General features: G+C 43.1%; 1 protein-coding gene across 1 annotated transcript; it reads left to right on the top strand.

Moving 5' to 3' along the window:
- The first annotated feature begins 2,352 nt into the window (after positions 1-2,352).
- LOC145417590 (uncharacterized) lies at positions 2,353-5,013 on the top strand. Its single transcript, XM_080286295.1, has 3 exons — positions 2,353-2,731; positions 3,317-3,412; positions 4,721-5,013. Exons 1-3 carry the CDS (start codon positions 2,353-2,355, stop codon positions 5,011-5,013), a joined length of 768 nt encoding a protein of 255 aa, XP_080142421.1.
- Positions 5,014-13,591: the final 8,578 nt, after the last annotated feature.

Genomic DNA, 13,591 nt, shown 5'->3' with positions numbered 1-13,591 from the left:
TCGTACAGGACTGGTGTACTGGTATTAGCGGGGGTGCTTTTACCTTTTGGCATGTCTTATATTGTATTAGTAATTTCCACTTTAACGAAATTCAGATCCTTAAACTGTTCCCTGTCTCATTCGGGATTGAACACGCTTACATTGTGGCAGCACGCTACTTCTCTGCCGAGTCTGCCACCACCTTTAACCGTCTCTCTGTCTATTTATCATCCACACTTTTTTACCCCATTGGAAACGTAGGGGCCCGAGGCTGGTGTACTCAATCCCGACATGTAAGGTCAAGGTGACCAGTCTCACACTTTCCTGAGTGGTATTATGTGAGTAACAATGGCTAGCCATCAATTGGATGTAAACCCTTAAGAGCCTCATCCGGTTGGAGCGCTTTAACACCCTTAATATTACCCCAAGCATCGTCTTGTTATATAGTACACATCCAGTGTAGTAAATGTTTTCCTGGGTTGCAGCAAACCATCTGTCTTGCCACTCAGTACACTCATATGTAGGTGGCACTATGTGGAAGGAATGGATGGTGGCCGCCCAAACTACCCTTATTTTTTTCCAACAACAAATTACCCTTCACCTGCAGTCCACCATTCTTCTTTCAGTGGGATAGGCAACGGAGCCACGTGATCATATCGGGACCACAACGTGAAGGTGACCCTCTCCAACACCCTATGTCAGTCTTAATAACACGTATGATATAGTTCAAACCTTAACTTGGCTCAGATTTTCTTCCCTTTATAGCTTATTTCACGTAGCTCAGTTGCAAAAGAAAACAATGCTACAGTTCTGTGTCTTTTCCATAGCACTTCTTCGTGACTACCCACATAATCTAGTGTTAATCTGTTGTTACAACTCAACTTTCAGGATGGAGAGACGACAATTTCTCGCCAAGTGAGAGTGATGTAGTATAGTCACACATATGCCTTTACCTATAGTTCGTCTATATGAACTTGGCGGAGATTTGCGTCATTTTACTGCATATTTCCTGTAGCTCAGTGGCTGAAGAGAAAACACCACCGTTCTGCAGCCCCTCCATAACACTTCTTTGTGACTAGCACCAAGTTTCAGTGTTATTCTCTTATCATGGCTCAGCATTCAAAAGGGAATGATAGCAAACTTAGGCCAAGTTTAAGTCTCACAGACAAGTAGCACCTCTTTCATGGCGATTTATGTTGTTTATTCACCTTATCATTCTCTCTCATGTCATGTATAGGGTGGTACATATATAACCCTGCTCTTGCACTCCCCCGGGTAACGTCTGGTGTTACGAGGACGACTCAGCATTATCAGTGTCTTCCCTGCACCCTTTATTCGCTCCCTATTCCCACCGCAATACACACCCCTCACGTAGCAGACTGAGCCGACCCCATAATACATGAGATCCCATCAGGCGCGTTTCCAGTTGAGCTCTGTTTACGGACAACACTGTAAATCGTTTCAGTATCAACCTATTTTCCATTAGTAACCCCCAAAGGATATAGAGGTGCAATTGGCAGAATACATAGCTAAGAAGAAGAGCTGCGTAGCCTATTATGCCCTATGGGTCGAATTTACACTTTTCTATCTTATATATGCAAAATGTATAGCTCATTAAAACGATATAAATAACATACAAGAGAACGTTAAGATGCAATATACAAAACAAATCGCTAAGGGAGACGTGCTGCGAAGCCTCCTATGCCCCTTCAGCCACCTCCCTAAGACAAACCACCAAACAAACCAGCTCACCATGCGGGTTCTTTGTTTCCCTGGATCTAACAGCACAGTATTCAAGCCTTGGCATCCCAGACTCCGTCATACTTTCCTGCAGATTCTATGTATAGCTCTCCATTCCTTTTGGAGACATAGACCTAAGAATTTTATACGGTCAAGAGTCCTTTATTCTACCCTATTCTACCACCACTTGCCCATGAAAAATTAAAGATTACTTTATTGGGGATATTGAGAGAAAGGTATAAGGAATTATTATTATTATTTCTTTTTTCCTATATATAGAAAGAGTTGAAGCTGCTTTAAATAGGAAGGTGGGCATTGTTCTTCATCTTTCTTTCCTCAATAACACAAAACCAGCAGTGGCTGACGTACCCTGCTTGATATTGCTTGTGTATAAAAACAGAGCGATGGCTCCCAGTTTTTACATTACAAACCTTTCCCTTCTTCAAACATCATGAGAGTGAGCATGATGCTGAGAGAGAGAGAGAGAGAGAGAGAGAGAGAGAGAAAGAGAGAGAGAGAGAGAGAGAGAGAGAGACAGACAGACAGACAGACAGACAGATTAAAGATAATGTATTTTTTCTCCAACAGTTACCACAAGGAGGAGTGCTGGCGCTATTTGCGCTGCTCGTAGGAATGGCGACACACATAGCACAGGCTCAAACAGCGGCAGACACAAAGCAGGCAGAAGCAAATGCACAAGTAAAAGCAGAAACACAACAGACAACAGCAGACAATACAGACTCAGCGGCAAGCACTCAAAAAGAAGAGGCGAACAACGTAGATGTAACGATAGACGCACAGCAAGCAGAGCCCAACGAAACAGATGTGGCGACAATAATACAGCAAGCCAAAGCAGATACCCAACAGGTAACAGCAGATACAAAACAAAGAATAGCACATGAAACAGAGGCAGAGGCAGACAGAGAGCAAACGGCAATTACAGCAAATACATCACCAGATACGATAGTGGAAGCAGACACCCAACCCAAGGATGTGAAGATTGGAGAACTCGGTAAGTTGATAAATTTCTTTTTACTTTTTTCTTTTTTTTCCCCTTGCGCCCGCGCCCGTGTGTGTGTGTGTGTGTGTGTGTGTGTGTGTGTGTGTGTGTGTGTGTGTGTGTGTGTGTGTGTGTGTGTGTGTGTGTGTGTGTGTGTGTGTGTGTGTGTGTGTGTGTGTATCATCACTCTTACCGGTGGGAGAGTTAGGAAGAAGACCGAAGATGGGATAGTAAAATACGAAGGAAGGAAGCATTGCGAGACAGGAATTTTGGCGTTATTGTTCTTGGTGATGGGAGATTCAGGAGAAAAAGACCTAGAATGAAGTTAGAAGTTGACGAAGAATGTGCAGTAGAAGCTTAGTTGACAGGAGAATGATGAGAGGAAGCGTGAACATGAGGAGGATAAAAGATAAGGAACGCAGGTAAATGTGGCTGACGAGAAAGAGAGGAGGACTGAGTGAGATAGTGCTACTGAAAGGTTCTCCATTTCAGGTACAAATGGCAATATTTTTTTGTTCCCATTTCAGGTACCAATGGCAATATTTTTTTGTTCCCATTTCAGGTACAAATGGCAATATTTTTTTGTTCCCATTTCAGGTACCAATGGCAAGTTCTTCCTGAAGCAATACTCGACCCGAACCTGGACCTTCCTCTCCTCCTTCACCTCCACGGTACCCTACACCTGCTACACTAGTAAGTCATTTACTCTTTAAGTTTTAGGGGTCAAACTCTGGGCACAGATCTGACAGCCCGTTCCCAATGGCCCAGTAGTTCTCTTGCTTTGCTTTCCACATACGTTTACATGTCACCATTTCGGCACTGATTTATTTGTGTGTGTGTGTGTGTGTGTGTGTGTGTGTGTGTGTGTGTGTGTGTGTGTGTGTGTGTGTGTGTGTGTGTGTGTTTATCTGTGTGTGTGTGTGTGTGTGTGTGTGTGTGTTTATCTGTGTGTGTGTGTGTGTGTGTGTGTGTGTGTGTGTGTGTGTGTGTGTGTGTGTGTGTATCTGTGTTTGTGTGTGTTTATCTGTGTGTGTGTGTGTGTGTGTGTGTGTGTGTGTGTGTGTGTGAGAGAAAGAGAGAGAAAGACTTTGGGCATAGCTTTGTAGATCTTTTTCATGAGGCCCAGTTGTTCAATCTCTGTCTCTTCGTCGCACTGTTGCATCTTCATCTCATCTATTGCCACTTCAAAGGTCACTGCACCTCCTGACTGTCTGCTTACATCCTTCCATCACTACTCATCCCTTTTCTGTCCAACTCCCTAAAGCAAGAGTTAACCGTTACTCCCAGCCCTTCATGCATGGAACGGGTCAGCTCTGGAACTGCCTTCCTTTGTCTCAATTTTCTACCGCCTATAACCTCGAGTATTTCAAGCGCAGTGTGTCCAGGCGTCTCGAAATGAACGGATCTTGAATTTGCTTCTCTGTTATCTTCCTTGTATTTTTTCTTGGAGGGAACAATCTTTCGGGATTCTAGCTTTTGGTTTCATTTTCCTTGCGTGAATAGGAAAATAAGGTAAGAGGCGCCAGAGCACCTCTTGGTCCTAGTAGCACTTGCAACTCCAGGCTCCTCTCTACGTGAACCTAGTAGACGGCAGGCTGATGTTGCCCTTTTCCAGCAGTCCACTATCCTCCTCTCGGGGAACAGGAAGAGAGTTGAGAGACGCATGAATAACCTGGCATCGGGGCAGTCCAGCCACATCGATGCCACCACGGGAAGGCTTCCCTCTCTAGAGCCTTGCGTAGATACAAACCCCTTATATACCCTGAAGTAACAATTTTCACTTCTCGTGTTCCTAAGCTAATGTCTAATGTTAATATGGCACAGTTACATATCCAGGAAGTCCATTCGTGTTCCTTGAATACTCTCGTAACAGTTATCATTTCTCGACTTCTTCAGCTGGAGCCAGTGTCTAATGTCAATTAGACAGTTACGTAAATAGAAAATCGATTCATGTTCCTTATGCTCCCTCAAGTAACAGTTTTTATTTTACCTGCTCTCCAGCTGGAGATATGGCTGCGCCAGAGATGTGCATGGGCAGAAAACTCCGCAGATCCAGGAAGATAGACTCGAACATGGATTCCGTCTTGAACCCAACTAGTCTCGACAGCAGCGGACCAGAAGACTTCGCCTCACTCGATGCGCAGGAGGGAGATTCCGAGCAAAAATTTTTCTTCCGCCTCTACCGCACCGTGAGCACAACTGCCACCATCACCACCTTCTCCACCAACCGCTCCGTCACCGTCTCCGTCTCCGTCATGTGTACCTACGCCGGGCTGGTCCTCAACTTCTGCTAGAACCGCTGGCATAACTTCTCAGTTCCCTCATTCAAAATTTCTCTTGTAACTCTTCTTATTCCTCTCTTCATCGTCCACCCCTGTTACGTGTACCTTCGCTGGACAGGTCCTCAGCATCTGCTAGAAATCTAATTCTAACATGTCTCGGTTTTCTCCTTCAAAATTACTCCTGTTGTATCTTTAATTGTTCCACTTTTCATCGTCTGCCTTTGTCATGTGTACGAGTACTTCTCTGGCCAGGTCCTCAGTATCTGCTAGAAATAGGGAACTAGCATGTCTCGGTTTGCACTTTCAAAAGTTCTCTTCTTGCATAAATAGCCCTCATTGAACGGCTCAGTGATATTTGTGAAATTTATACTTCCTTAATTGGTGCCTATCATTCTTCACTCATCTGATAACAGTTTTACTTGACGATGAACGATGAAACAGATATAGGCGTTGATTTAACATATATCCATTCTTGATTTTGTATTTACATAACTGACCCCTGTAAATAGTAATGGAAATATATCTATATGTTAAGAATTTAGAAATTTATATATACCCTGATCCCATAATGTGTGGATGGTCCTTACGTTTTTGTTTTTTACAAATTATAAATTCCTGGTAAGTGGGGTGGCCCACCATTCACTCACTCGATGTAGTGTTGCCTTCCGGTGACTTTTCACGGAGTGGCAAACCAAATGCCTTCCTGTAACTCAGGAAACCATTTTCTGTGTTGGGTGAAAACCGTATAACCACATGATGCCTGGTAATCTTGTGGCTTAATGGGCGAGAAAGCCATAATGGTTTACATCCAAGAGGTGGTTGGGAGCTTTATGCTTACATAAGTCACTCAGGAGCGAGTGAGACTGGTTACTCTTGCCTTAACTGTCAGGTCTGAGTAGCCAGACTGATGCCTATATACTCATGGTGGGGAAGAAGGTAGTGGACGATGAATAAATGAAAGAATGAATGGATGAATGAATGAATGAATGAACTAATAATATTTCATGTTTATCATCTGGTGGTCTAGTGGATTGAAGTGCCCCAGCCGTATGTGGTTCATTAGGGTTTATATCTGAGGGTTGGCTAACGTTTATTGCTTACATAATGCCTCTCCTGGGAAAACAGCCACCCGCGCCTTAAATGTCGTGATTAAGTAGCCTAGACCCGGACCCCTACACCCCTATTAGTCAATAAAGGATGGGATAGTAGAACAACTATAATATGGGCCGCGGGCAGGCAGAAAGTGTTGTAATAACAGCTGTTGGCCCTTGTTCACCTGAAACGTGAACCAGGTGAACTGCAGGATAAAGTTGTCCTCATCCAGCAGTTTACCATGCTCCTTCCCGGGGGACAGGGTTGGTGCTGAGGGACGTTTGCATAACCAAGCAGAATAGCAGCTCAGTTATTTCGGGGCCATCATGTGCAGAGGCCTCTTCAGCTGCAGACAGCAAGAGTAACTGGCCTGGTCATGATTTATTTGTTATACTGTTTTTATTTTGATGAAAACGGCCATCTTTTCATCTTGAAAACTGAGTTGCAGCAATAGAGCATCATTAGAAATACGAGAAAATGCTTCGGAAAGGATGCAGAGAGCTTAGCATTGTCTTTTTTTCGGATTTCCGGATCGACCACGGTACCTTTTTGGGCAGGGTCTATTTTACCTCACAGGGTACGTTACCTAGAACTGAAAATAGGGACCTGGCTGTAAATCAATGGTTCCGTGTTCTTATTCTGGGGAAACGTTTAGGCGCTTTCCTTCTCAGTCATACTGGTATTTAAGTGTATTTCAATCCCCGACACTTTCCTTTAAGTGGAATTCACTTCATCACCAACTATGTCTTCCCCTGTCCCCTTCCTGCCTTCCGACTTGGTGGCAAGCCTCGCAATATTTCGGTACTTTTTCTTCTATGTCAGTCTTTCCTCATCAGTGAGCTACATGAAATAAAGAAAAAAAGAAGAAAATCTACGCCAAGTAAAGATGATAAATTAAGAGTTTCATATAAAGCCTATATAGTCCCGTAATGTTTGTTTTCTTCTTGCTATTTTCAGAGTTGTTGATTGACATTTTTAGAAACATCTTATAGTGAACGAATATATGGAGAATCTAACCTCTCCAGTTCAGAAAGTGTCTTTAAAGATGAGGAAGATCATCGGAAAATATTGCAAAGAATGAAACAAAAAGGCATCGGAGGTGTTCATGCTGTTGTGGCCCCAGGGACATCTGAAACATGAACCTGGTGGGCAGAAGGCTTAAGCTGTCCCTCTCCTATAACCCACCATCCTGATCTCCGGAGATTGAGAGGGAGCTGAGGGACACTGCAACTAAACAGTCGAGTCGCCGGGTAATATAAGAGCCATCACATGAAGGCACCCCTTTCCAGCACCCTCGTGATGCGTGTCTCCAAAACTGAATAAAGATGAGACAATGGCAGGAATAAAATGATAAAGTACAACACTTCCATACTCTTTTTAGGATCATGACAATGATGAGAGCATATATATATATATATATATATATATATATATATATATATATATATATATATATATATATATATATATATATATATATATTATTACATTACCGCATAAATGACAAAGAAATAGCGGCATCATACGAAGGATTTTGAGACTGGTTGCTTGTTATTTTTCTTATGCGTTCGACCCTGGGTATAGGCCTAACAGTCCGTTCCCTGAGTCCCAGCAGTCCTCCCATGAGCCATAAGCCTCCACATGTCACCGTTTTGGCACATATACCCACCATCCATGTTGAATACATGCTGAGGCTGTCTCGTACAGGACTGGTATACTGGTATTAGGGGGGTGTTTTTACGTGTCGGCCGATCTTATACTATATCAGCAAAGTCTACCTTAACGAAGTTCAGATCCTTCAACTGTTCCCTGCTCCATTCGAGATTTGAACGCACCATAGTAGCAGTCCTATTTTCGGCTACTACCTGTATCCATGAATCTGTCTATTTCTCATCCAGACCTTTTTACCCCATTAGGAATGTAGGGACCCGAGGCTAGTCTACTCATTCCCGGCATATAAGGGAAAGGTGACCAGCCTCCCCCAACCCTGAGTGGTATTATGTGAGCAATAAACGGCAGATCCGTTGGCTGTAAACCCTTGCGAGTCTCATCCGGTTGGAGCTTCTTAACAGCCTTAACCGCCAGGCGTCATCTGGTTACATGATTAATATTCATCGTAGTAACTGTTTTTCTGGGTTGCAGGAAACCATTTGGCTTGTCACTCAGTATAGAGTCATCTGAATGCAGTATGGTACTGCATCGAGAGACTGGATGGTGGACGTCCAGTCTACGAATCCTCCTATGCCACTTCAAACACTGCATAAGACGGACCACCAAACAAACCAGCTCACCAAAGCAGGTACATTGTCTCCCTTGAACTAGAGCAAGTAATGGCCCCCACATCCATCCAGCATTTCAGCTTTGGCATGCCACACTCCATTATAAGACTACTTTCCTGGTGATTCTAAGTATAGCTCTCGATTCCCTTTTGGCTAAGTGGACCCCGGTCTTCAATACTACCAATAATCCTTTATTCTATTCTACTCTTCTATCATTCAGTCTCAAAAAAAGTAAAGGAATACATTACTGGGTATAAAGAGCAAGAGGTAAGGAATAAATTTTGCTATGTGTATGTATATATAGACAGAGGTGAAGCTTCTTACAGCAGGAAGGTGAGCGTTGTTCTTCATCTTTCCTTCATCGATATGTCATCCAGCAGAGGTCGACATACCCTGCCTGATATGGCTCGTATATAAAAACCGGGTGATCGCTCGCTGTCTTTGCTTTGTCAACCTTTGCCTTCTTGAGAGACCATGAGGGTCAGTATGGTACTGAGAGAGAGAGAGAGAGAGAGAGAGACAGACAGACAGACAGACAGAGACAGAGACAGAGAGATTAAAGATAATGTATTATTTCACCAACAGTTGCCACAAGGAGGAGTGCTGGCGCTACTTGTGCTGCTCATAGGAATGGTGACACCCACAGCACAGGCTCAAACAGCTGCAGACACAAAGCAGGCAGAAGCAAATGCACAGGTAGAATCAGAAACACAGCAGACAACAGCAGACAATGGAGACGCAGCGGCAAGCACTCAAAAGGAAGGGGCGGACAAAATAGAAGCAATGAGAAATACACAGCAAGCAGCAACCAACAAAACAAATGTGGCGGCAAACACACAGCATGAAGCAACAGATAAAACAGAGGCAGCGGCAGACAGACAGCAAACGGCAAACACAACAAAGACATCACCAGACACGACAGTGGAAGCAGACACCCAACCCAAGGATGTGAAAAATGGACTACTTGGTAAGATGGTGAATTTCTTTTACCTTTTTCTTTTATTTCGTGTGTGTGTGTGTGTGTGTGTATGTGTATGTGTATGTGTGTGTGTGTGTGTGTGTGTTTAACATCACTCTTACCGGTGGGAGAGTTAGGATTAAGGCCGAGGATGGAATGGATATGTATGAAGGAAGGGAGTATTGTGAGGTGGGACTGTGATTTGGCAATATTGTTCTTATGATGGGAAAATCAAGAGAAAAAGACTTGGAGTGAAGTCATAAGTTGACAAAGAATGTACGATACAAGCTTAGATGATCTGAGAATGAGAGGGGAAGCGTGACAACATGCAGGAGAAATAACACAGAATGCATGCAAGTGTGGTCGATGATAAAGCCAGGAAGACTGAGAGCGAGATCGTAGGACTGAGAGGCTCTCCATTTCAAGTACAAATGAGAAGTTTTTATTTTTTTCCATTTCAGGTACAAATGGCAAGTTCTTCCTGAAGCAATACTCGACCCGAACCTGGACCTTCCTCTCCTCCTTCACCTCCACCGTCCCCTACACCTGCTACACAAGTAAGTCATCTGCACTTTAAGTATTAGGTCTCACTCTATGGGCATTGATTTGATAGCCCGTTCACTAATGGCGCAACAGTCCTCTTGTTTTGATTTCAGCATACGTTTATGTGTCACCAGTTCGGCATTATTACATTTGTGTGTGCGTGTGTGTGTGTGTATGTGTGTGTGTGTGTGTGTGTGTGTGTGTGTGTGTGTGTGTGTGTGTGTGTGTGTGTGTGTGTGTGTGTGAGAGAGAGAGAGAGAGAGAATCTGACACCACAGACCATGGATATTGCACCGTACCCCTTGATCCTAGTAGTAAATGCAACCCCAGGTTCATCTGCACATGAACCTAGTAGACAGCAGGCTGATGTTGCCCTGTTCCTGCGGTCCACTATTCTTCTTTCTGGGAACAGCGAGAGGGTTGAGAGACACTCGAATAACCGAGCATCGAGACAGTCCAGCTACATCTATGCCTTACGTAGATACGAAGCCCTCCTATCCCCTAACGCAACAATTTTAATTTCTCGTGCTCCTAAGCTGGAGTCAGTGTCTCAGGTTGATAAGACAGTGTTACGTATATAGAAAGTTCATTCATGTTGCTCGATTACTCTAATAACAGTTCTCATATCTCGTCTTCTTCAGCTGGACCCAGAGTCTAATGCTAGTAAGGCACAGTTATGTACACAGAAAGTCTAGTTATGTTCCTCATGCACCTTCAAATAACAGTTTTCATTTTTTGTGTTCTTCAGCTGGAGCAAATGCGCCAATGTTGTGCATGGGCAGAAAACTCCGCAGATCCAGAAAGATAGACTTGAATATGGACTCCGCCTTGGACCCATCTAGTCTCGACAGCAGCGGACCAGAAGGCTTGGACTCACTCGATGCGCAGGAGAGAGATGCCGAACAAAAATTCTTCTTCCGTCTCTACCGCACCTTGAGCACGACTGCCACTATCACCACCTTCTCCACCAACCGCTCCGTCACCGTCTCTGTCTCCGTCATGTGCACCTTCGCCGGGCAGGTTCTTAACATATGTTAGAATCCGGTGGAGTGCTCATCTCAGTCTCCTGTTTCAGGATACCTCTTCCTGTATTTTTATACTCCATTTTCATCGTCCGTCTCTATCGTGCGTTCCTTCGCCTAGTAGATCATTAGCATCCAGCGAAAGGCGTATCTGTCTTTCCTTTCAAAATATCTCATCTTGTATATTTCTTATTCTGTCTTTCCATCACCGTCTCCGCCTCTGTCTACAAGGAGGACCATGTGATTGGAATGATTGTCCGGCCATGGCAGTATTCGTAATGGCTATGGAGGCTTCGTAGCATCTCTTCTTAAGTGAATTAATCAGCATATTACACTTCAATATCACCATGTCATTGATTGATCCCTACTATACCAATATGAGGGCAATACAAATACGAAGCAAAAGAATGTTAAGGTGTAATACGCATACTAAATCGCTAGGGGAGAGGTGCTACGATACCTCCTGTCACTTAGTATAAGGACCAGGGCGTCATAAGAGACTTCGTAGCATTCTTCCTTAGCGATTTTATTTAGCATAATACTCTGACATTTTCTGCTGTGCTCTTCATTTCGCTGGAATATCGTCACAGTTTGCATTTATAAGATGCAGCGATACTGAGGTTCATTGTGCTAAATAAATCGCTAAGGAAGAGGTTTTACGAAATCTTTAATGCCACCCAGATTACTACCCTCCTTCTTTCAACCCAAGAACGCTATATTCATTTTATTATTGTTGCTGCTGCTGCCACTCTCTGTCAGTTTCCTTTACTGTTTTCTTCTACTTTTTATTTGTCCGTGTCCTCACCAAATGCTTGCTGGGCGTGGCCGGGAGTTCAGCATCATTGTAATCCATAGAAATTCTTGCCCACACCCGGCAGCATCCAGCGGAGCTTTTAAACTCCCGCCCGCTCCAGCAATCATTTAGGCTCGTATTGTCTGTGGGTGAGAAGCTCCCTAACACCTCATCCTTAGCGATTTATTTTTTGATACAGCTGGCTAATATCGTTCTGTATGTTATTTATGCGGAGTATGGTGATTTAAGAATGATTTAAGTAACACAGAAGAGTATGATGACAAGGTTAAAGAAGTCAAATAACTCGCTTAGCAAAAGGCGTTAGGGAGCTTCCTCAACCGACGAGGATACGGGCCTTGGTGTGGATATGGTTCTATCCACGATGGGCGACCGCTCTGGACATCTCTTCCTTATCAGTTTATCTCTTAATGCTATGTTTATTGTGTGTCTTTTATGCAGTTTAAATCGATTTTAAAAAATGGCATGCAATGGTAACACACGAGAAATTAATAAGGTGTATTGTACAAAATAAGTCGCTAAGGAAGATGCGCTAAGAAAGCCTCCTGCCATCTCAGTAGGCTCCCTAATATCTCGACTTTAGCGATTTATTTTGCCTACTGCATCTTAATATTGTCTGTTGATTATTTAGTTTTCATATCAAGAAATTTTGCACAAAAAAATGCATTAGCGTGCCAGATGGAAAGCTAAACTATGCAGTAGGGAAGAAGTGCTAGATAGGCTAGAATACGGCCATAATGCTGCACCTAAGGATTTTCGTTTTGATGCTAAGTTTACGAATTTAGCTGTCAGAACTCGGGGGGGGGGGGGCAATGGCAAACAGAATAGTCAAATGTCACCCAGAGTTGTTGTTGTTGTTGTTGTTGTTGTTGTTGTTGTTGTTGTTGTTGTTGTTGCTGCTGCTATTGTTGTTGTTGTGGTGGTGGTGGTGGTGGTGGTCCCAGACTCATCTGAACGTGAACCTGGTAGACTGCAGGCTAATGTTGCCTATTTCCAGCGGTCCTTTATCTTCCATTCAGATGAGAGAGAGAGAGAGAGAGAGAGAGAGATGAGGAACGTTTGTGTAACTGGGCAGGGGGTCCGCCCGCTACATCAGAGCCACAGCATGAAGCCCAGCAGAGTAAAACGCTTGCCTTTCCCCGAGGTTTGAGAGTTATATGAGTGTTTATATTATATTTACATAACTGACCCCACTGTAAATAGCTCTAGTTATATATAAAGAAATGAAATACCGTGTGGTTTTTATTCTTTTTCTAACTTTTCATAGAAGACAACACTCAGTCTCCTATGACTCACTATCAACTTTATAGAATAGCATAGCACTGGTGGGAACAGAAAACTTGAGTTATTCCAACAATGAAATAATTAATGGTTACAGTTTAAAAGGCTCCTATGACCCACTCAGTTCAGTAAATTCGTCTAGAATTAGCTGGAGTTAGCTATAGTACTTATAAATAGCTTCTCCAGGAAGAAAGTCTTATCTTGAGCTGAAATTAATCATCTGGAGATAGCAAATGATTTAAATGCATATTATTCTGGCTAAAGCAGGATTGTTATTATTATTATTATTATTATTATTATTATTATTATTATTATTATTATTATTATTATTACTTTTATTATTATTATTTATGATGATGATGATGATGGTGATGATGATGATTTGGACGGGGGAAAGAAACAGCACCAGACGATTTTGTTCATAAGGGATGAAAAGGTCGTATGGAAGGAATTAACACATTCATTACGGTGGCGTCATTTGCGTGTTAAGCTTGTTACCTCCTGGCAGTTTTATGTAGGGTAAACTTTTCGAACCGAGGGTAATGAGTAAAGCCTTTGTTACACCTTAGACTGAGATCTTTCCGAAGCTAAATAGACTCGCGTG

Source organism: Coenobita brevimanus, chromosome 110 (assembly GCF_032717465.1).
Source record: "Coenobita brevimanus isolate Jiangsu-jjx chromosome 110, ASM3271746v2, whole genome shotgun sequence".
Lineage (NCBI taxonomy): Eukaryota > Metazoa > Arthropoda > Malacostraca > Decapoda > Coenobitidae > Coenobita > Coenobita brevimanus.
This window is presented reverse-complemented; position numbering and strand designations above follow the sequence as displayed.